The sequence below is a fragment of the Oncorhynchus mykiss genome, chromosome 5 (genome assembly GCF_013265735.2).
Source record: "Oncorhynchus mykiss isolate Arlee chromosome 5, USDA_OmykA_1.1, whole genome shotgun sequence".
Lineage (NCBI taxonomy): Eukaryota > Metazoa > Chordata > Actinopteri > Salmoniformes > Salmonidae > Oncorhynchus > Oncorhynchus mykiss.
Genome location: NC_048569.1, coordinates 24620800 through 24645431, shown reverse-complemented (window position 1 = coordinate 24645431; position 24632 = coordinate 24620800). Strand labels below are relative to the sequence as shown.

At 41.4% G+C, this 24632-nt stretch overlaps 2 protein-coding genes across 4 annotated transcripts; one reads left to right on the top strand and one right to left on the bottom strand.

Moving 5' to 3' along the window:
* Positions 1-1419: 1419 nt before the first annotated feature.
* On the bottom strand, positions 1420-9729 carry LOC110523483 (small glutamine-rich tetratricopeptide repeat (TPR)-containing, beta). Its single transcript, XM_021602216.2, has 12 exons — positions 9643-9729; positions 8188-8302; positions 7854-7957; positions 7586-7667; positions 7279-7378; positions 5713-5817; positions 5226-5364; positions 4299-4361; positions 3386-3423; positions 2827-2910; positions 2421-2541; positions 1420-2113 (listed from the first exon to the last, which is right to left on the bottom strand). The coding sequence occupies exons 2-11, from the start codon at positions 8285-8287 to the stop codon at positions 2430-2432; spliced, it is 927 nt and encodes a 308-aa protein (XP_021457891.1). The 5' UTR covers positions 8288-8302; positions 9643-9729; the 3' UTR covers positions 1420-2113; positions 2421-2429.
* A 19-nt stretch (positions 9730-9748) lies between these two features.
* nln (neurolysin (metallopeptidase M3 family)) lies at positions 9749-20613 on the top strand. 3 transcript variants are annotated; one of them, XM_021602212.2, is made up of 13 exons: positions 9749-9905; positions 12530-12813; positions 13104-13252; positions 14053-14157; positions 14353-14455; positions 15778-15938; positions 16328-16463; positions 16826-17192; positions 17392-17593; positions 17758-17944; positions 19411-19539; positions 19676-19812; positions 20066-20613. In XM_021602212.2, exons 1-13 carry the CDS (start codon positions 9865-9867, stop codon positions 20222-20224), a joined length of 2160 nt encoding a protein of 719 aa, XP_021457887.2. In that variant the 5' UTR covers positions 9749-9864; the 3' UTR covers positions 20225-20613. The 3 variants fall into 3 exon arrangements, with proteins under 3 accessions (XP_021457887.2, XP_021457886.1, XP_021457888.1); XM_021602211.2 differs by having other exon boundaries at positions 9780-9820; XM_021602213.2 differs by having other exon boundaries at positions 9784-9805.
* Positions 20614-24632: the final 4019 nt, after the last annotated feature.

Here is a 24632-nt window from a genome sequence, read left to right as displayed (position 1 = left end):
GTGTAACTCATGTAGTCATGAGAAAAAGGAATGTGCTCCCAATTCAAATATTTCACAGATGCATCCTTTATCCCTTTCACTCCTTCCTGAACAACCCCTTCCTCCATTTCTCTCCTTCCTTAATTCATTCCTCCCTTTCACTCCTTCCTTAACTCCCTTTCTGTCCGTCATTAGTCCCTCCCTCTCTTTCTCTCCTTCCTTAATTCCTTCCTTAATTCCTTCCTCCCTTTCACTCAATACAATTACTGAAAGCAATTTTAAGTCAAATCCTGGGGTCAGTTCTGAAAGGAGCAATGTTACAGAACGTGAAGATGGATCTGTTATACACAATACAGTTCTAATTGCCTGTCATGTACAGTGCCTGTCCAAAGTTTGGACACACCTACTCATTCCAGGATTTTTCTTTATTTTTACTATGTTCTATTATTGTAGAATAATAATGAAGACATCAAAACTATAAAATAACACATATGGAATCATGTAGTAACCAACCAAAATATATTTTATATTTGAGATTCTTCAAATTAGCAACCCTTTGCCTTGATGACAGCTTTGCACACTCTTTGCGTTTTCTCAACCAGCTTCATGGGGTAGTCACCTGGAATGTTGTTAAAAGTTAATTTGTGGAATTTCTTTCCTTAATCTGTTTTAGCCAATCAGTTGTGTTGTGACAAGGTAGGGGTGACATACAGAAGATAGCCCTATTTGGTAAAAGACCAAGTCCATATTATGCCAAGAACAGCTCAAATAAGCAAAGAGAAATGACAGTCCATCATTATTTCAAGATATGAAGGTCAGTCAATCTGGAAAATTTCAAGAACATTGAACATTTCTTCAAGTAAGTGCAGTCTCAAAACCCATCAACCTCTATGATGAAACTGACTCTCATGAGGACCGCCACAGGAAAGAAAGACCCAGAGTAATTTAGAATTCAAGGCACACTTAACCAGCACGGCTACCACAGCATTCTGCAGTGATATGCCATCCCATCTGGTTTGGGCTTAGTTGGACTATCATTTGTTTTTCAACAGGATAATGACCCAACTCACCTCCAGGCTGTGTAACGGCTATCTGACCAAGAACGAGAGTGATGGAGTGCTGCATCAGATGACCTGGCCACCACAATCACCTGACCTCAACCCAATTGAGATGGTTTGGGATGAGTTGGACCGCAGAGTGAAGGAATAGCAGCCAACAAGTGCTCAACATATGTGGGAACTCCTTCTAGACTTTTGGAAAAGCATTCCAGGTGAAGTTGGTTGAGAGAATGGCAAGAGTGTGCAAAGCTGTCATCAAGGCAAAGGGTGGCTACTTTGAAGAATGTAAAATAGATTTGTATTTGTTTAACAATGTTTTGGTTACTACTACACTATATGTGTTATTTCATAGTTTTGATGTCTTCACTACTTTTCTACAAGGTAGAAAATAGTAAAAATAAAGAAAAACCCTTGAATAAGTAGGTGTTTCCAAACTTTTGACTGGTACTGTAGAATAGGGAATCCTATCAGCTATATTAATTTATATCTAAATGTTTCACCTCACTGTATACACCCCTGCATTCTCCTACGTACAATTCTGTTGGATCAGTGAAATCAGTGCGGACCAAAGGATCAACAAAATATACCAAAGTATAGGAACACGGAAATGGTTTACACATTGCTACTACAACACACTATAGAAAAACACAGAAATCCATTTGGAATGGAACATTATTGAGGAAAGATTAAATATTTGCTGTGCACTGGGTTGGATATTTAGAATAATTAGTTGAGACTGTCTCCTGATTGGGTCTCGAACTGAATATTCTTTCTCCTGATTGGTGGGAATGTTTTTGAAACTAATTGGGTGTCTAGAATGTGGTTGATACTCTATTTCCTGTTTGAGTATCTACATAGAATGTGTTGGATACTCTCTCTTCTTATTAGGTATGTAGAAGGTGTAGACTGTTTCTCATCTCTCCCCTCCTCTCTGAAGATACAGTCCCAGTAAAGTGCCATCGTCCCCATCTCCGTCTGTCTCTTCATTCCAGCTCTGCCGGTGATGTGAGTTTAAGGAATGGGTGTAGAGATTGTAATCACGACATATGGTTGCCCTTCCTCTATTGAAATGTACGCTGAAGGGAAGAAATATGCATGTTATTCAAACATCCTTTTCACCTTGTGCAACAACATTGTAATAACAGTTTGTCATTCATAACCAGATCCTGATCCATCTATTGCTGGTAAAACAAAAGCACACGTAGAATCAAATGTTAGGTCTCTGCTATTGATATAACTGGACAGGTAAAAACAAATCCACCGCAATCTCCATGTTGCTTTTCACCATTCCATTAGAGCACATGAAGGGGAGGAAGCCTCTTTAGACTATGGAGATGCACCCTGTAAGAGTGAGCCCTAACCTCTGTGTTCTAGTACACAGACCTGTGTGGATCACGAGTGCTCCTCAGCGCTGCCACTGAAGGAGCGGCTGCGGATGTGGTTCCTCAGCTGTTCGATCAGTTCTGGGTTCTGCTGCTGGATCTGCTGGGCAAACTGCTGACCACTGCAAACAGAGGCCAGCCGAGCTGGCATTTAGGGTTTCTCTGCTTTACATATTAGGTTAATGTAGTCCTTGTGTCAAGTAGATTATCATACAGATAGATGAAGAATGCTACTTTGAGTCCCTCACAATTCTGAGCAAAAGAAATGTTGGACCAAAATGTAGCCTTTATTTTTAGGTAATCCTTGATCTGTCTGTTGCTTTTTTAAATGTGTAATTTGAGCCCTAAGGTCAGGAGCAGAGAGTCCCTGTGTATGTTACAGTCATGACCCTGTGGTGCTGACGTACGCTTCAATCAGGCTGGAGATGTCAGACAGTCCTCCAACTCCTGCTGCTGGACCCCCGACCGCATTGGACATCATCCCTGACATACTGCCCACAGAGAGAGCGAGGACGAGAGAGAACCCAAGAGTTATAAACGTGTCACACGCCATTTTAACAAAAACATCTGAGCATAATTAAACAGTAATTCCTCAATTCTGACTTAAAGCAATGATTACAGCATTATGAATTAGGGGGATGGAGGGTATTTTTGTAAACTAAAACATCTTGATGGGCTGTGTCTCAATAGTTTCAGTGGGGTGTCTTTCATATATTTAATAATAACACTTTTGTGGGCACTTACATTTGTCCTATTTTCACACAAGTGTGTATTATGCATGTGTGAGCACATGTGCATGTGTGAATTGGAAATGTTTTGTTTTGTTGCTACTACCTCTGAGACACCCTCAGAGAGTGGGGGTTGTTTATCATAATCAGTGCAGATTAAGGAAAAGTTGAGGATGTAGCTTTACACTATTGAGCCACACAGCCCTGGGTATGCTGCTTAAACATGCAGAACACTCACAGCTGTTGCACTTGTTGGTTCTGCATCACACTGGCGGCCTGTGAACGTGCACAAAGCCAGCAGAAAATCACCATGATGCCCATTTAAATGTGTGAAAAAGACAGTTAACAGTGTTAAAGAGGAACGAGATGCATTCTCTAGTAGCATGGCTACTTAGCAGCACAACAATGTCATAGGTGTCTAGTAAAACTATTCAGGATTCAGCCCAGCTGCTTCCATTAAGTATTGGTATGCTTATAAAGACATGCACTCTGCCTGGCAGGCATTCCTACTGCCAACTGTTCTATCACCCAGTCATGATCAGCCCCTTAAAAGTCCCCAGGCCCCTTGACAATGGCATTGGTGAAAAACCAGGCCAACTGTGTCAGGCATGGGGTCAATTTTAGGAAGCATTCTTCACTAGTAACAGTATCACAAACACTCATTAAATAAGTATGAGGAACCAATGTCAAGGATTTGTCTAGACAAGGGATGGCCTTGGCCATGGAGAGACTGCAATGTGCATCAAGCCTGGGTCAACTATAGTATTAGTTGTCTTTCAAATACTGCAGGTAAGCTTGATTTAGCTGGCCCACTGTGATGGAACCAATGGAATAGTCCTAAAGTGCATGTGTAACAGTATACCTTTCATCCGTCCCTCGCCCCTACCCGGGCTCGAACCAGGGACCCTCTGCACACAGACAACAGTCACCCGCGAAGCATCGTTACCCATTGGGGAACCACTACTTCCCCTTCAGGTCTCAGAGCAAGTGACTTCACCCGATTGAAACGCTATTAGCGCGCACCACTGCTAACTAGCTAGCCATTTCACATCGTTTACACATGCCCCCGCCTACCGTAAACTAAATCTATTTCCACCCAGGTATGCTGTGTGCAGTTGTTTATTCTAGGCCATCACTAATCTCAGTCGTACCATGCTGATGAAGGCAGGGTTGTTGATAAGGCTGGCCATGTCAAATCCCAGTCCCGTAGCCATCTGTAACAAGAAAACATTCAAAGGCTTCGTTAAGTTAAATCTGACAAGATAAATCTGTCCATATATATAATATAATTTTGTACCACTGCTCAAAGCAGGAATATTAAACGTGTCTGATATAGCTGTTGACAGTGTTGGGGAAGCTACTCTGAAAATATAGTTTAACAAGCTACTAATTACTTCACACTGGAAGAAGTTAAGCTACACTAAAGCTACCTAAATATAGTTTACTGAACTAAAGTTACTTTTAAACAGTAGTTCACTACATCCATACTACTAAATCTGAAATGTTATAGACTACAAATTGCAAGAACAATTCACTCTGGAGTCAGATGTCAACAGAATGTGCAATTTAGCTTATGAAACACCATTTTTTTTGTTTCAAGTAATAATTAGGCATGTCTGATGCCAAAAAGAGAAGGAAATTCTTGCCTACTTCACTCAACAACAAAAAAAAATCAAGAAAAAAGTAATGTGTAGTTCCAGTGGTTTGCTTACACTGCTCCATGGAAAAAAAATAAATGAACTACTAAAAAACACTACCTAGAGTTAAATTTAGTTCAACTACCACCAAACTAATGCAAAATGTAATTAAATGCCTAGTTGAACTACGTGTAGTTCACTACTCCCCAACACTGGCTGTTGACACAACTGGGACATCTTGATACACTTGAATACCTGTGGGATATAACATAAGTGTAACACATGAAGAATCCTTCTTAAAGTTTAGTTCAAATGTAAATAAAGTGTATATTCTTGGAGGTGTAGTGACCGTATTTGTAGGGGAGTAATGACACATTATTACATGCAGTGTTAATGCTAACAATGTGAAATTGAGTAAAAAACTTCAGCAGCACTACTTACAGGACTGGATGCCTCTTTTTGTTTCTGCTCAGCGATCTTCAGGTTGGATTTGTAGGTGTCATTCCCTGGATCTAAAACCAGGGCTTTCTTAAAGTAGGAGATGGCCTCTGGGTACTTATTCATAGCAGTCAATGCCAATCTATAGAAAAGATGAAATAAGAGACATTGGAGCAGTGCAGTGAGTTTAACTCCTGAGCAAAATAATGACTATTTTCAAGCCATATTCTTGCTCTATCATCTCATACAAACCATACCAGTCAACAGATGCTATTGCACCTTAAACAGTCCCAAAAAGCAATGTCATATTCCTCACAAGATACATGACCACAATGGAAATAAGTCCCAGACTTTGTGTCTTATCTTGGTGATTTTACTCATGTACATGTATGCCTTTTTCAAGTTTTATGTATGCTTGTTTTTAAAATTGTCAAAATAATAAACTAAATTAAGACCAGACATTTCCACTCCTCTCCCATGTCTAACTCACCCCATTCTCCCATAGGCTTTACTGTAGCTAGGGTCGATCCCTATGGCCCTTTCACAGTCTCCCGTTGCCTCTGTGTAGTTCCCCAGTTTACTGTGTGCTGCAGCCCTGCGTTGATGATAACAGCAACAGCCAGCCACACAACCAGACGCACTGGTTAATTTATTAGGACTCAGATCAATACGGCATGCAAAGGCTGCAGCAGCTTGGTGTTCCTATAGCCAATAGTCTAGTTACTGTATGTCTGACAAGAGGCATGCGAGGCTGTTGTGTGCCATGTCTTTCAGCTCAAACATACAGCAATCATGAGTGCATTGTGTATGCATGAAACAAGTCTATTGTAAGAGTTATACTCCAACTGTTCACAATAGTGACTCAGACATACTTACACTACTGTTCAAAAGTTTGAGGTCACTTAGAAATGTCCTTGTTTTTGAAAGAAAAGCAAAAAATGTTGTGCATGAATATAGCATCAAATTCATCACAAATACAGTATAGACATTGTTAATGTTGTAAATTAAAATTGTAGCTGGAAACGGTTGTTTTTTTATGGAATATCTACATAGGCGTACAGAGGCCCATTATCAGCAACCATCACTACTGTGTTCCAATGGCACGTTGTGTTAGCTAATCCTAAATTTATAATTTTAAAAGGCAAATTGACCATTAGAAAACCCTTTTGCAATTATGTTAGCACAACTGAAAAATGTTGTAATGATTAAAGAAGCAATAAAACTGGCCTTCTTTAGACTAGTTGGGTATTTGGAGCATCAGCATTTGTGGGTTCGATTACAGGCTCAAAATGGCCAGAAACAAATAACTTTCTTTTGAAACTCGTCAGACTATTCTTGTTCTGAGAAATGAAGGCTATCCCAAGCAAGAAATTGCCAAGGAACTGAATATCTCGTAAAACGCTGTGTACTACTCCCTTCACAGAACAGAGCAAACTGTCTCTAACCAGAATAGAAAGAGGAGTGGGAGGCCCCGGTGCACAACTGGAATAGCCTTAATTTCTCAAAACAAGAATAGACTGACAAGTTTCAGAAGAAAGTAATTTGTTTCTGGCCATTTTGAGCCTGTAATTGAACCCATAAATGCTGATGCTCCAGATACTCAACTAGTCTAAAGAAGAACAGTTTTATTGCTTCTTTAATCAGACAACAGTTTTTAGCTGTGCTAACATAATTGCAAAAGGGTTTCCTAATGATCAACTAGCCTTTTAAAATTATAAACTTGGATTAGGTAACACAACGTGCCATTGGAACACAGGAGTGATGGTTGCTGATAATGGGCCTCTGTACACCTATGTAGATATTCCATAAAAAAATCTGCTGTTTCCAGCTACAATTGTAATTTACAACATTAACAATGTCTAAACTGTATTTCTGATCAATTTGATGTTATGTTAATGAACAAAAAAAGTGATTTTCTTTAAAAAACAAGGATATTTCTAAGTGACCCCTAACCTTTGAACGGTAGTGTATATAATATAGGTGTTACACGTGTTCTGCATTTCTCATTTGAGTACAGTGTTAAATCTTGAACCATTTCAGAAGTGCTTGTGTGTACCTGTTACAGAAGTAGACAGCATTTCGGAGGTCTAAATCGATGGCTTTTGTGTAACACTCCACCGCAAAGCTGTAGTTCTCCTCTTTCATATGATTGTTCCCTGCGTATGAAATAGAGGTATCGCTCTTTGAGATAATGCCAGTCTGATGACCAGATCACGTCTACTGACAAATGTTACTACAAAATTACCAAACAATGTCACTATGGGAACAAACTGTAGTACACTTGAACTTATCCAATGTGTATTTATCAGAAGTCTACAATACCTTTTCAAAGTGTCATATTCAAAGTGTCATATTCAAAGTACCTTCATTCTTCAACTGTTCTGCCCTTTCTGTGTCTTCTGGTGATGGGGATGTCTCTGGTAGCACCAAGTTATTCTGGTCATTCTAATGAAATGCAGTCACATTTGTCAATCAAGCATTATACACACCTTTCCATTTGTAGTTTACTGCATTTGCGAGGTTACAACTGATTTGAGCATGATTGATTAACTGCACACAGACAGATGAATGTTGTAGATTGGGAAAAAAGAGTTTGAAACAAGGTAGGGAATCAGAGAGTAACCTTCCCACCTTGAGGAGAGAGTTGAGGAATATTTCAGTGAGAGGTTGTGGTGCTGCGAGATGACAGTCACTGGAGTTGATCTTGAAGGTTGTCTCCAAACATTGTATGGCGACTCCAATGGCAAAAACAGTGTTGCAATAGCATAATAGTAAACACTGAGTAGCTTCGATTCAATGGAACTGTTTATATTATGGTTATAGGTCCATTAGATAACATAGTGCATATGTTATTATAGTCCAAATGTGTTTACAAATCCTTGAATTGGAGAGAGCTGAATGCAGTATTTTATAAGCAGTTTTAGCAAAAACTTTGTGAACAGAGAGTGATCCCACACTGACCTACCTTCAAGGCTTTCCTGCTCATCGGAATTCAAAGCACCACAGTGTGTTTGATCTCGCAGGAACTGCACAATAGAGAATGCCAAGCGCTTCTCCACTGCCATTTTCACTTCAAACAACTGGGCATGAGAGGTTTAGAGATAAAGAGGAATAGAATATAACATTTAGTTTGGGGACACATAGAATATAATAGAATAGTATAGGAAATGTAAGGGATACATACAATATAATAGAATATAATACCACACAGTAAGAGGCTGCAGAGTTCATTCAAACTAAAGAAGTGTCATGAATGATTGTTTTATGACAGTTGAACAGTTCTATGGTTACTGGACTCCCTTTCTTATGGTATCTCAAGTCACTGTAATGTGGTATGTTGGACCCAAGTTGTTAATACATGGCACCAAATATAGTATGTTACTGCCAGCAGAAAGATGCAAGTCTGTTTCCAAGACAACTCAAGGGAAAATTGTGTGTGTATAAGCCATTCTGTATAAGCAAAACACAGTTCAGTAATCATGAAACCCTCGGTATCATACACACATCATACACTCATACATTTGATAACTCTTCACTTCACTGTAGATTTCCCAAAATAAGTTACTACTGTTACTTGCTGCTCGACATTCAACAGAATTAAGGTTTTGATGTGAAACACATTCCACGTATAAGTATTTGAATATCTATTTGTCTACTAATTCAATTTTTTGATTGTGAGATATTGTATAATAATAGAATTACTGCACTGCATAAACTTTCCAGGGGCAACATGTGCCATTATAAATTACACATAACCTACACAACAAGGGGCACATAGGAGAGACGGACCCCATGCTTTCCCATATTATAAGATAGACATGGCTGTGAAATAAAATATGACAGTATACAATCAATGTATGGCAAAAAAACAACAACTTTGATTTCAATTCATTTTCTCTTGTGTGATCAATAGTTTTGCAACCATGCATAATAACCTCACAATGTTGACATTTGAAAAGTCTAAAATTCATAATCATGCTTGTTTGACATTTCAAGAACAGGCAACCTCTGTTCTGTTGACATAGTCCCTTCTAATAACAAAATATGTAGTGTTGACATGGGGTGATGCCGTGTAGCTATGTGATGTAATGCCGACTAGGGACTTGAGATTTCATAATGTCAACCTAATGCATCATCATCTAAAGTAAATAGCAGTCGTTGATGACAGACATATATTGATTATTTACATAGCGTGTCCAAATACATCATCATCCATGATGATCACCGACAGTGCGCCTCTCTACCCATAGTCTGCAGCCTATAATAATGACTGAGCATCGCTATAATGAAGCAGCCATTCACCGGAGAAAATAAAGGCAGGCTGATATCTCTTTTCTATCCTAAATACAGTACTGTAACATTGTAAATAACAACATTGCATTGATTCAAGGGATGTCATTCGACGCCCCCGCCCACCTACCTGAGATATTTTCCAGCAGTCCCCGCTATGGCGTCATGAGAACTTCTGTCAGATTGATCGCATCTCCGGCGCCTGCGCATTTCACAACGGAAGTGAACCGATTCATAATAGCACGACTGAAGCTCATTATAGTTCAATGCTGGAGCTGTCAAGTACAGCAGAGGTTGGAGGAGAGAGGGTTTGCGAATTGCACGCAAAAAACTGCATGAACTAGCTGCTGGCATGTTTTTGATAAGAATTGTAGTGTGGCGAACTCCTTGCAGGTAGGCTACTGTCAAAGTCGTGCTCGTGTTTGTTAATTCCACATTAATTATTGTTGTTGCTGTGTTACTAGTTGCCATAGCTAAGGGAGGTACTATAATTAACCAAAGGCATGAATCATGTGTGGCTTTTATAGGCATACCGTGCAAGCTATGAAACAAGATAACTATGAGCTCTCCAGGTCTTATAAAGATTTAATGTATGGAGAGTATAACATCCTTTCGTTGTTGTTAAAGCTAAAGCCGTAAAACTACACCTTACAAGTCCAGTTACCATTTTTTTTAAAAGGTTGGACATTGAGTATGTAATTTATGTACGCCAGTCCATTTTAAATTTTATGAGCGCATATCAAGTTTCCGTCTCATTGCTGTTGAGGTCATGCCAAATAATTCGGCTGGTTGGCTGGATGGACATCGTTAGCCAGGAAAAAAATGCACAGCATTTGTCTGTATTGGAGTTGTTGGGTGGTTCAAGTTCCGTGGCTTTGCCTATGACCTTTTAATAATGTATTGTTTGTTTACTTAATCGGTTTCGCAATGACTCAAGGGTATATAGAAGCTGTAGGCGCTTACACTTGATAGGATACATGTGCTTGATATTACAAAAACGGTGTTAGAACTACTGTATAGTACATTGGCAATGTTACATTCTCTTAAACCCACAGAACAGCCCAGAGACAATCTAACAGTAAGTTCTCACACTGCACTGCAACGTTATAGAGTTACAGCGTAGCTAAAACAGTTAATAACAGTGTTTCATCATACATAGCTTTTATAACCTTGTGTCATTTGAGGTAAAAAGGAGAGACACCTTTTCTGTGTACTGTAACATTGGCTATGTCACATTGTTGCAGTGTGTGATCATTCCAAGAATAGACAATCTATTGCTATCCCTTTCTGTCTGAAATGACTGCTACAGTAACCTATGGCAACTTAAGCTACATTTAATTCAGTTATGCTTTTATATATTTGTATTTTATTTTAACAGCCAATACAAAAGCACAACAAAGCCTTTTTATGACATAGCCTACAATAATCTCAAGGTTATCTAGGCCTGTAACCATTTTCACTAATATCTGTTGTGGGATCAGTTGTCAGTCATCTGGGTAAATGTATCCAAGTGGTAGTGACGATCGTGCGAAAGTCTTAAAGGCCATTAAATAAAAGCAAATAGCACCTGACATTAAGTATTTACAGACTATCGTCTAACCCAGTGGTCACTTTCTCAGTCAAAAAGCAAGCCAAGATCTACCGCTCAGATTAAAAAAAACAAACAAACATGATTTAAACAATGTAACATTAACCTAATAAAAACAGTTCTGTAGGAATGAGGTTTGTTTAGTAGGCCTAATACATTATCCCAGCATATTGGCTATATGCCTAGCCTGGCAATTATTCTTTGTTCTTCTCAGACCAAAAATATATATCAAAACTCAAGCTTTGATATTAAAATAGATCAGTTGGTGTAGCACTTGCAAGGTACAGCTGAGGGGGACGGGGGATGAGGTCAAATCACGACGTCAGTGATCTCAGCTCGGAAAGTCGGAGCTCGATAAAAAATTGAAGTCGGAAGTAGAGGATTTCCGAATTCCCAGTGGTTTTGAACATGGCATTAGTCTCAGCGGAGGGACAGAAAGAGCAGCAGAGGGTCCGCCTCTCACGGTCCCTATTCTATCCTTCCTTTCCTCCGGTGAGACTGACCAGAGAGCGAACACCGTCTTCAACCAGATGGCGAAACTCGAGTCGCACATCATCTGCCTCATGCACAACTTCATGTTATTCCTAAAACCAGAGAAAGTGAAATATTCCTCGATATTAAAATATACATGACGAGCTGCTAATAATAATAAAAACGCAGGGTTATCGATACACTTGTCTGCTCATTGATTGCAGCTGCAGCGCGAGTGGACGTAGGAAGACGCGCATTTTATGTTTTGTTGCCAAAAACATTAATGGCCTCTAATGTTGAATAAAAACAGTTTTGACAGTGCTGAATAAAAATATGTACTGACTCATAAAAACAGCAACTCTTTTCTTTATTCTTTGACAGTCTCTCTCTGGTCATGGTTTTACAAGTCATGAAATCTCAGGTAGGCTAGTATCAAACTTTGGTATCAAACTTTGGTATCAAACTTTGACTCGATTTAGCCACAGATCTCCCGGTCCACCCGGTGGCCTGATTTTGTGTTTTCAGACAAATTAAATATTTCCAAATGGGAACACTTTCTCACCGGTGTACAGGGCTTCTGAATCAAGTGCATCTACGACCAACATCGCAACACGAGAAAAAGGAGCGCAAGCCTTTGTCGTTGGCTTTTCTACAGAAATATTTGGTGATTGACTATGAATGCCAGTCGCGATCGATCGGTTGGTGACTACTGTTTTAACCTAACGCAATCGTTGCTTAATATAGACTGGTGCCATTTAGTCTTAAGTATGGGTGTGTGTGAAGATTAGAGTTTAAGATAAATCTTTCCTTGTATTTCTTAGCATTGCAGTATGTTTCCTAGAATGTACAGTATTTCAAGTGAATTAAATCACCCTGAGGTTATATGAAATGTACAAAAAGTTGCGAATGTCATGCACATGATTTTGTCGTTTTTTTGTCATGATTTTATTTTCTCCAGAGTGTTTGGTTCTAAACCCAGTGTGAGAATGACCCTGCAGAATGGGCTGGTGTTACCTGCTGCCAAAAACTGTTCCCATGCAGTCGCAGTAGCTAGCACAGCAGACTACAACAACAGGAACACCCTGAGATGGGACCTGACCCCAGACCAGATCAAGAACATGACAGAGAGCCTGGTCCAGAGGATCAAACAGGTCTACGATGACATCGGATCTCTGGATGTAGAACAAGTGTCCATTAAAAACACCTTAAAAGCCCTGGCCAATGCCAAATTAGAATATGCAGGTAAGTTATTGTCTGATCTGGGCCACACTGATCTTAGTTGATTAAAAGGTCACAAATGTGTTTTTAATGTTGAAACAGTTGAAACAAAAATGTTTTATATGGAGATGTCTCTCGCTTCACATTTTTTTATGCAGTAATTACACATTTTTAGACAACACCTCTGCTCCAGTTGTTTGAGCTCAAACCTCTTTTTGTTTCTTCCCTGGACCACTAATCTATAATGTATTTCTATAGTCTACCCTGGACCAGCTGAATATGCCACCTTTATCTTGCCTGCATTTGTTCCCCAGCACAGCGCCATGTTCTGGATTTTCCCCAATACGTGTCTGCTTGTAAGGAGGTGCGCTCAGCGAGCACAGAAGCAGACAAGAAGCTGTCTGACTTTGATGTGGAGACAAGTATGAGGGAAGATGTGTTTCACAGAGTGATTGCCTTGCAGGTACAACTAACTAATTAACTACCTATTAACTAACTAATGTAGGTACAATATATACATACACAAATGGCCAAAATCATTTATGACTAAGTATGGAGGGAGGCAAATAATATTTATTTCAAGGTCATTTTGAGGTGTTATGTAATTAAATTGTTTGCTTTGGCTAGTTGGTAGCGTAGCATACGGAGAGTTCATTCATTCTAAATGTGCCCTCATTTGATACCATTGGTTCATATTTAGCCTACAGTAATTTGATCCTGATAACGGTCTGGCACCAGCTGATGCCAAGTGGCTTGATCCCGCTAAAAAACACTGTTAGTCCACTGACCATCATTTTCACATATCATAGATAGTGAACTGGTCAATCCACACATTGACACATTATTTCATAATCAATCAATCAATCAATTGATTTGGATCAATAATCTGGAAGAGGTTTGTACTCCCAAAACACTGAGATGAGACAGTGTTCTCTCCAGACTATTTATTGCCCTTTGTAATGAAGTTGTATCCATGGCCACAGCTATTTCATTGAGAGACCAGATTAAGTCCTCACTGTCATTGGGGCCCTGGAAGCAGTCAAGGTACCGACAGACATGTGACGGTGGAGACCGCTCCAAGCCCTGCCAGGTGGAGGCCTGGCGGACTGACAGAACCACACAAACACACACAACACACACAGACACACACCACACACATAAATCACACCATAGGTAATCAATGGGACATATGGGTAATATTAAATGTTCTGCCAACATGGCACAAGTGCATCCTCAGAGAGTGGTCTGATTTTTTTCTTGCAGGAGAAGCAGCTGGACAATCTAACGCCTGAGGCCAAGAGATTCTTAGACCGTCTTATCACATTAGGGAAGAGGAATGGATTGCACTTGTCAAAGGATATACAGGAGGTAATACAAACTTTGGAGTTTCATACACATAAGGGAAAGGATTCCTCAGTGGCGCTTAAGTGCTGAAAACAACATTACATTTGTTTGAAGATTTGATATGAGGCTGTTATGTGATTTGTAGCACTGAAAGTCAAACAGTCTATACTTTCGACATTGTAGAGTTCTCATAACAATGTGGCATTTTCTTCTCTCTAGGAAGTCAAAAGATTGTCAAAACTCATCAATGAACTCTCAATCGACTTCAACCAAAATCTAAATGAGGAAAACACGTATCTAATATTCAGTGAAAATGAACTAAGTAAGCAGCACCAGCACTTTAAGAAATGAAACGACTATCTATGATTGTCCTTGACCCCTTTACTTTTTCCACATCTTATCATACAGCCTTATTCTAAAATGTATTAAATTAATGGTTTCCTCATCAATCTACACACAGCACCCCATAATGACGAAGCGAAAATACGTTTTTTGACATTTTTGCAAATGTATATATTATGAAACAGAAATGTACATTAGTATTGCATAAGTATTCAGTCCCTTTGCTATTAGACTGGAAATTGAGCTCAGGTGTATCCTGTTTCCATTGATCATCCTTGAGATGTTTCTACAACTTGATTGGAGTCCACCTGTGGCAAATTCAATTGATTGGACATGATTTGGAAAGGCACACACCTGTCTGTATAAGGTCCCACAGTTGACAGTGCATGTCAGAGCAAAAACCCTCATGAGCAAAAAAGTCATGAGGTCAAAGGAATTGTCCGTAGAGCTCCGAGACAGGATTGTGTCGAGGCACAGATCTGGGGAAGGGTACCAAAACATTTCTGCAGCGTTGAAGGTCCCTAAGGACACAGTAGCCTCTATCATTATTAAATGGAAGAAGTTTGGAATCACCAAGACTCTTCCTAGAGCAGCAGGGACTGGGAGCCTAGTCAGGATCGAGGGAAAGATGACCGGAGCAAAGTACAGAGAGATACTTGATGATAACCTGCCACAGGGCTCTTAGGACCTCAGACTGGAGCAAAGGTTCTCCGACCCTAAGCACACAGCCAAGACAATGCAGGAATGGCTTCGGGACAAGTCTCTGAATGTCCTTGAGTGGCCCAGCCAGAGCCCGGACTTGAACCCGGTTAAACATCTCTGGCGAGACCTAAAAATAGCTGTGCAGCAACGCTCTCCATCCAACCTGACAGAGCTTGAGAGGATCTGCAGGGAAGAATGGGAGAAACTCCCCAAATACAGGTGTGCAAAGCTTGTAGCGTCATACCAAAAAGACTCGAGGCTGTAATCGCTGTCAACGGGGCTTCAACAAACTACTGAGTAAAGGGTTTGACAACTTATGTAAATGTAATATTTCTGTTTTAGATTTCTTTTATAAATTTGCTAAAATTTCTAAAAACCTGTTTTTGCTTTGTAATTATGGGGTTTTGAGTTAAGATCAATGAGGGGGAAAAAACAGTTTAATCAATTTTAGAATAAGGCTGTAGCGTAACAAAATGTGGAAAGTCAAGGGGTCTGAACTTTCCGAAGGCACTGTGTATTCTTGTCGTAATATATCCTTGATATATCATTACCATGTTTCTTCGAATATTTGGGTGTTGACTTCTGCTTTTTACCTCAAAGGTGGCCTAGCGGATAGCTATCTGAATGGTCTGGAAAAGACTGAGGACAGGCGGTACAAGGTATCCTTGGCATACCCTCACTACTACCCTCTGATGAAGAGGTGCCACATGGCTGAGACCAGGAGGAAGATGGAGACTGCTTTCCATAGCAGATGTAAGGAGGTAAAACCACCTGCTCTTGGTCCACATGTATTTTTAAAGAGTTATACAAATCAAATGTGTAATGGATTAATGTATTGTTTTATTATTTGTTTGGTTGATCAATTTATTATTTTTTTTATCAGCAATGTTGGTTTGCCACTTGGCATCAATAACAACGTTTGGAATTATAAGGGTACCAAGGGGTGCAGTTCCTTCAGAAATCAAGGCACCCTAAAAAATGCAATATTATAATAAGTTTAGCCAACTTTTTCAGGGCATCCTCAAGACCAGTTCACTTATTGACAGAGTTCAGAGAGTTCTCATGAAAGTCAACATACAGTGTTTATGACCACGTGTGTCAGACTTCCTGAAAGTTCTCTATTTCTAGGTAAACGATTGTCTGGTTGCAGGTAAACACAGTCATTCTGGAGAAGCTGATTGAGCTGAGGTCAAAGGTGGCACAGCTACTGGGTTTCAGTACCCACGCCAACTGTGTGCTTGAGATGAACATGGCCAAGAATACCAACAATGTGGCATGCTTTCTAGGTATGAACTCTTACTTGACTCAACAACTTGACCCCCCCCACTGTGTGTCAATATGGCAAAAACTCTTATTGCTCAACAATAACCTCAGAGATGGAAACGTACTATATCATTTTTCTGTATGCCTGACAAATATCAATGTAGAACTTTATTACACAGTATTCAGATATGTAACAAACAGGTAATGCCTTACCAATAGTCAGATTCGAAAAATGTTGGTCAGTCAGCTGCCTCTGTTATTTAAATTGTGTGCTTCATTAACTTCTCTAGCACTGATAACAAAAACACAAAAAACCCTTTTTGAAATTGAGGTGAGGTGTCATTCACTAAATTTTGCTATATTTTACATGTCCCCTACTTCACAGATGAGTTCTATGCTAAACTGAAGCCGGTGGGAATCAAGGAAAGGAAGTATATCCTGGCCCTAAAGAAGAGGGACTGTGCCATGCGGGGAAAGGCCTTCGATGGACAGATCCACGCCTGGGACCTGCCCTACTACATGAACCAGGTGGAGCAGGTGAAGTTTGCTGTAGACAAGGACAAGCTGATCGAGTACTTCTCTCTGGAGGTGGTAACAGAGGGGTTGCTCAGTATCTACCAGGAACTGCTTGGCCTTAACTTTAAGCGGGTAACCAGCGCCCACGTGTGGCACGACAACGTCAGCCTCTACTCTGTACTGGACACGGCCACTGGGGAGGAGATCGGACGGTTCTACTTGGACTTGCATCCCAGGTGAAAGGCCAGGGAAATATGAACATCAGTAGGACTGTGGGGTGCTATCGGGGCTATAGTTCTATACTCCTGGTAGGATACAGGGTTAGTTGCTCTCGTTGAAGCTACCATAGCACACTATTGTGGCTAATTTTAAGGTTCAGAGTGTGATTCACACTGTGCTTGATGTTGAGTCATTTACCTTGTGTCCTCTCTCCAGAGAAGGAAAGTACGGTCATGCTGCCTGCTTTGGGCTCCAGCCGGGCTGCCTGGGGCCTGATGGGAAACGTATGCTGCCGGTTGCGGCCATGGTGGCCAACTTCACCAAGCCTACGAAAGGTTGGCCCTCTCTGCTGCAGCACCACGAGGTGGAGACCTTCTTCCATGAGTTTGGCCACGTCATGCACGAGCTCTGCTCTAGGGTAGGCTTTTCTGCTGGGGGGGTGATATTCTGTAGCATAGCAGTAGCATATATTATGAAGTCAAGCACACATGGGGTGCACACAAAACGCTATCCTCGACTAAATTATCACCAGCATGGTCCTGAAGTGATACAGTGTATTATGATCTCCACGGCCCTCCCTAGACGACGTTCTCAGAGTTCAGTGGGACCCTGGTGGAGACAGACTTTGTGGAGGTGCCATCTCAGATGCTGGAGAACTGGGTATGGGAGAAGGAGCCCCTGAGGAGGATGTCTCGCCACTACAAAGACGGCAGCCCCATCCCCGACAACCTGCTCAACAAACTCATCGCCTCCAGAGTCGCCAACACAGGTCAGGGATCACACATACACTGTAATAAGGTAACTAAGAAGTGAGTATCCCATATCCCATATTTATCCCATTCAATCTATCCTACTGGATATACAGTGCATTCTGAAGGTATTCAGACCCCTTGACTTTTTTCACATTTTGTTATGTTACAGCCTTATTCAAACATGTTTTTTTTTAAATGTATTGCTTCATTAATTTACACACAATACCATTGCTGCACAGTTATTTTCAGGTCTCTATAGAGTTGTTCGATCGGGTTCAAGTCCGAGCTTTGGCTGGGACACTCAAGGACATTCAGAGACTTGCCCCGAAGCCACTCCTGCGTTATCTTGGCTGTGTGCTTAGGGTCATTGCCCTGTTGGAAGGTGAACCTTCGCCCCAGTCTGAGGTCCTGAGCACTCTGGAGCAGGTTTTCATCAAGGATCTCTGTACTTTGCTCCTTTCATCTTTCCCTTGATCCTGACTAGTCTCCCAGTCCCTGCCTCTGAAAAACATCTCCACAGAATAATGCTGCCACCACCATGCTTCACACTGTCATTCTGCCCCTGAACAGGCAGTTAACCCATTGTTCCTAGGCTGTCATTGAAAATAAGAATTTGCTCTTAACTGACTTGCCTAGTTAAATAAAGGTAAAATTGAAAAAATCTTGTTTATCATGGTCTGAGAGTTCCAAGAGGGCTTTCAATGTGCCTTTTACTGAGAAGTGGCTTCCGTCTCTACCATAAAGGCCTGATTGGTGGAGTGCTCTTTGGCCTGAATGCCAAGCGTCACATCTGGAGGAAACCTGGCACAATCCCTATGGTGAAGCATGGTGTTGGCAGCATTATGCTGTGGAAATGTCTTTCAGCGGCAGGGACTGGAAGACTAGTCAGGATCAAGGGAAGATGAAAGGAGCCTCTGAATGTCCTTGAGTGGCACAGCCAGAGCCTGGACTTGAACCCAATCGAACATCTCTTGAGAGACTTAAAAATAGCTGTGCAGCGACGCTCACCATCCAACCTGACAAAGCTTGAGAGGATCTGCAGAGACAAATGGGAGAGACTCACCAAATACAGGTGTTCCATGCTTGTAGCGTCATACCCAAGAAGACTCGAATCTGTAATCGCTGCCAATGGTGCATCAACAAAGTACTGAGTAAAGGGTCTGAATACTTATGTAAATGGAATATTTCAGTTTTTATTTTTTGCAAATTTGCAAAAATATCTAAACCTCTTTTTGCTTTGTCATTGTGGGGTATTGTGTGTAGATTGATGGGGGAAAAAACTATTTAATAAATTTTAGAACAAGGCTGTAATGTAACAAAATGTGGAAAAAGTCAAGGGGTCTGAGTACTTTCCAAATGGATAGCATCCATAGACTTTGGTAGCATGCATTTCTGTTCCCTTCAAATCCAAAATATTTGTTAAAATACCATTAAAATAACTTGACATCCAATAGACTCCCACTCATGTGACTGTCTTGTTCAGGTCTGATGAACCTGCGTCAGGTAGTGCTCAGTAAAGTGGACCAGTCTCTGCACACCAAGTCCCATGCCGACACTGCCGAGGTGTTCGCCAAGCACTGCCAAGACATCCTGGGGATCCCCGCTACTCCAGGTCTCACACCAGTGATAATATAATGGCATTTAATTAGAATATGAATGTACATTACAATTCAAATATTAAAACAATGTTCCTCCCGTAAGGATTTATTATTCTCAAAGAATACAACATGATTATTTTTTTACTCCAGGTACAAATATGACAGCTAGTTTTAGTCACTTGGCTGGGGGCTACGATGGCCAGTACTATGGCTACCTGTGGAGTGAGGTCTATTCCATGGACCTCTTCTTCAGTCGTTTCAAAAAGGAAGGAATCATGAATCCCAAGGTGTGGCAAAATCAATCCACTCCCCATTCATCTTGAATTAACATATTTAAAAATTGGTATGCATCTATACTTTTCATAAATAAAGAATTTAAGCCTTCAAGTTCCATTTGATTGGCAAGCATCTTTGAGTGCTACCTTGTGTGTGAGTAATATTACACCATTTATCATACTCTACTCTTATGTACCCAAAATGTGCTTAAATTTAAGCCTTGAAGTTTGACTGACATGTTTTGTATGCCCATCTTATCATCAGGTGGGGAAGGAGTACAGGAGGGTGATTCTGGAGGCTGGTGGTTCTGTGGATGGAAGGGACATGCTGAAGACCTTCCTGGGTCGTGAACCTTGCCAGGATGCCTTCTTTCAATGCAAGGGATTGGCCAAAGCTGAGGGAACACTGAATGGTCGTCACTGACTCCCTCTCACTCCACATTAAAGGGATATTTTGGGATTTGGGCAAAGAGGCTCTTTATCTACTTCCTCAAAGTCAGATGAACTTGTGGATACCATTTTTATGTCCCAGTATGAAGGAAGTTGGAGGTAGTTTTGCGAGCCAATGCTAACTAGCGTTAGTACAATAACTGGAAGTCTATGGGTATCTGCTAGCATGTGAGATCTGTGGCCTCCCGGGTGGCGCAGAGACTGGTTCGCGCCCAGTCTCTGTCGTAACCGGCCGTACCGGGATGTCCATGGGACGATGCACAATTGGCCTATCGTCGTCCGGGTTAGGGAGGGCTTGGCCCTTAGGGATATCCTTGTCTCATCGCGCACCAGTGACTCCTGTGGTGGGCCGGGCACAGTGCGCACTAACCAAGGTTGCCAGGTGCGCAGTGTTTCCTCCAACACATTGATGCGGTTGACTTCCGGGTTGGATGCACTCTGTGTTAAGAAGCAGTGCGGCTTGGTTGGGTTGTGTATCGGAGTGACTTTCAACCTTCGTCTCTCCCGAGTTGTAGTGATGAGACAAGATAGTAGCTACTAACAATTGGATACCACGAAATTGGGGAGAAAAAGGGGTAAAAAAAAAAAAGAGATTACATCTGTTGTTCATGCTAGCAGATACCCATAGACTTCCAGTCATTGTGCTAACGCTAGTTAGCAGTGGCTTGCGAAACTACCTCCAACTTCCTTCAAACTGACAATATGATGACAATATTTTTTAACCTCGTTGTTAAGGGCTTGTAAGTAAGCATTTCACTGTAAGGTGCTGTATTCGGCGCATGTCACAAATAACATTTTATTTGATTTAAGACACAAGGCCAAATCTACACTGGAGTTACTTACCAAGAAGACAGTGAATGTTCCTGATTATGCGTTTTGACTTAAATTTACTTGAAAATCTATGGCAAAGACCTGAAAATATTTGTCTAGCAATGATCAACAACCAATTTGACATTGCTTGATGAATTTTGAAAAGAATAATGGTTAAATGGTGCACAATCTAGGTGTGGAAATCTCTTAGGGACTTACCTAGAAAGACTCACAACTGTAATCGTTGCCAAAGGTGCTTCTACAAAATATTGAGTACTTATGTCAATTAGATATTTCGGTATTTCATATTCAATAAATATGAATACATTTCTAAAAACATGTTTTCACTTTGTCAGTCTGGGGCCTTGTGTGTAGATGGGTGAAGATTTTTTTTTATTTAATCCATTTTCAATTCATGCTGTAACACAACAAAATGTGGAATAAATCAAGGGGTATTAATACTTTCTGAAGGCACTGTATCGGTTGTTATTGTATTGGAGTTGCCATGTTTCATTTTAGCTCCCGAGTGGTGTGCGGTCTAAGGCACTGCATCTCAGTGCTAGAGGCATCACTACAGTCCCTGGTTAGATCCCAGGCTGTATCACAACTGGCCGTGATTGGGAATCCCATAGAGCGGCACACAATTGTCCCAGTGTTGTCCGGGTTAGGGGAGGGTTTGGCCGGGTAGGCCGTCATTGTAAATAAGAATTTGTTCTTAACTGACTTCCCTAGTTAAATATAGGTTAAATTAAAAATGTAAAAATAATAATTCTGTTAATTGTTTGAGTGCTATACAAGATGGTGCCGAAAGAGATGGCAGCTTCGATTCAAGTCCTTAGGAAAATGTGTAGTATTTAGTTTTTTAAATGTATTATTTATTACATTGTTAGCCCAGAAAACCGTAAGTGTTATTATAATTATTTGATATCAGAGAAACGTCAATTTACCAGCACAACCAGCACCATGACCAGGAATCCGACTTTCCCAAAGTGGATCCTTTGTCTGCACCTCCCAGGGCATTTGAACTGATTCCAGAGGCCGACCCAAAACAACGCCGGAGGAGAGGGTACCGGAGCAGTCTTCTAGTGAGGCTTCGGATGCGAGCACACCACCCACCGCTCTCGTGTATATTACTCACTAATGTCCCGTCCCTAGTTAGCAAAAGTCGACGAAATCTGGCCAAGAGTTGCTTTCCAAAGAGATATCCGGGATTGTAATATACTCGTTTCACGGAAACATGGCTAGCTAGGGACATGCTGTCGGAGTCCATACAGCCAACGGGATTTTTAGTGCATCGCGCCGACAAGAATAAACATCTCTCCGGTAAGAAGAAGGCCGAGGATGTATGTTTCATGATTAATGACTCATGCTGTAATTGTAACAACATACAGGAACTCAAGTCGTTATGTTCTCCTGACATAGAATTCCTCACAATCAAATGCCGATCGTATTATCTCCCAAGAAAACGCCTTGGTTATCATCACAGCCGTGTATATCCCCCCGCAAGCGGATACCAAGACGGCCATCAAGGAACTACACTGGACTTTATGCGAACTGGAAACCATATATCCTGAGGCTGCATTTAATGTAGCTGGGGATTTTAACAAAGCTAATTTGAGAACAAGGCTACCTAAATTCCATCAGCATATTGATTGTTGTACACGAGCAAGTAACACGCGCGACCATTGCTACTCTAACTTCCACGATGCAAACATTGCCCTCCCCCGCCCTCCCTTTGGCAAATCTGACCATGACTCCATCTTGTTGCTCCCCTCCTATAGGCAGAAACTTAAACAGAAAGTGCCCATGCTTAGGTCTATCCAACGCTGGTCTGACCAATCGGATTCCACACTTCAAGATTGTTTCGATCACGTGGACTGGATATGTTCCGGGTAGCCTCAATAATAACATTGACGGTAACACTGACTCGGTGAGCGAGTTTATAAGGAAGTGTATAGGAGATGTTGTACCCACTGTGACTATTAAAACCTTCCCTAACCAGAATCCATGGATTGATGGCAGCATTCACACAAAACTGAAAGCACATTCCACCGCATTCAATCATGGCAAGGCGACTGGAAATATGACCGAATACAAACAGAGTAGTTATTCCCTCATAAGGCAATCAAACAAGCAAAGTGTCAGTATAGAGACAAAGTAGAGTCGCAATTCAATGGCTCAAACACGAGACGTATGTGGCAGGGTCTACAGACAATCACAGATTACAAAAAGGAAAACCAGCACTCACTTCTGTCATCATGAAGTGCTTTGAGAGACTAGTCAAGGATCATATGACCGCCTCCCTAACTGTCACCCTAGACCCACTTCAATTTGCTTACCGCTCCAATAGGTCCACACACTGCACACTGCCTTATCCCATCTGGACAAGAGGAATACCTATGTAAGAATGCTGGTCATTGACAACAGCTCAGCATTCAACACCATAGTACCCTCCAAACTCATCATTACGCCTGAGACCCTGGGTCTCGACCCTGCCCTGTGCAACTTCCTGACGGGCAGCCCCCAGGTGGTGACGGTAGGACACATCTCCACTTCGCTGATCCTCAACACTGGGGCCGCACTAGGGTGCTTTCTCAGCCCCCTCCTGTACTCCCTGTTTACCCACGACTGCATGGCTATGCACGTCTCCAACTCAATCATCAAGTTTGCAGATGACACAACAGTGGTAGGCTTGATTACCAACAACGACAAGACAGCCTACAGGGAGGAGGTGAGGGCCCTCAGAGTGTGGGGTCACGAAAATAACCTCTCACTCAATGTCAGGATAACAAAAGAGATTATTGTGGACTTCAGGAAACAGCAAAGGGAGCACCCCCCTATCCACATCGACAGGACAGCAGTGGAGAAGGTGGAAAGTTTTAAGTTCCTCGGTGTTCATATCACCGACAAACTGAAATGGTCCACGTACACAGACAGTGTGGTGAAGAAGGCGCAACATCGCCTCTTCAACCTCAGAAGGCTGAAAAAATTTGGCTTGTCACTGAAAACCCTCACTAACTTTTACAGGTGCACAATTGAGAGCATCCTGTCGGGCTGTATCACCGCCTGGTACGGCAACTGCACCGCCCACAACCGAAATGCTCTCCAGAGGGTGGTGTGGTCTGCACAATGCATCAACGGGGGCAAACTACCTGCCCTCCAGGACACCTACAACATCCAATGTCACAGGAAGGCAAAAAAGATCATCAAGGACAATAACCACCCGAGCCACTGCCTGTTCACCCCGCTATCTTCCATCCAGAAGGCGAAGTCAGTACAGGTGCTTTAGAGCTGGGACAGAGAGATTGAAAAACAGCTTCTATCTCAAGGCCATCAAATTGCTAAGCAGCCATCACTAGCACAGAGAAGTGGCTGCCTACCTACAGACTTGACATCATTGGCCATTTTAATAAATAGAACACCAGTCACTTTAATAATGCCACTTTAAGAAGGTTTACATATCTCGCATTACACATCTCATATGTATATAGTGTATACTGTATCCTTCACTGTTTATTTTTTACTACCTATTGCATCTTAGCCGCTCTGTCACTGCTCATCCATATATTTTA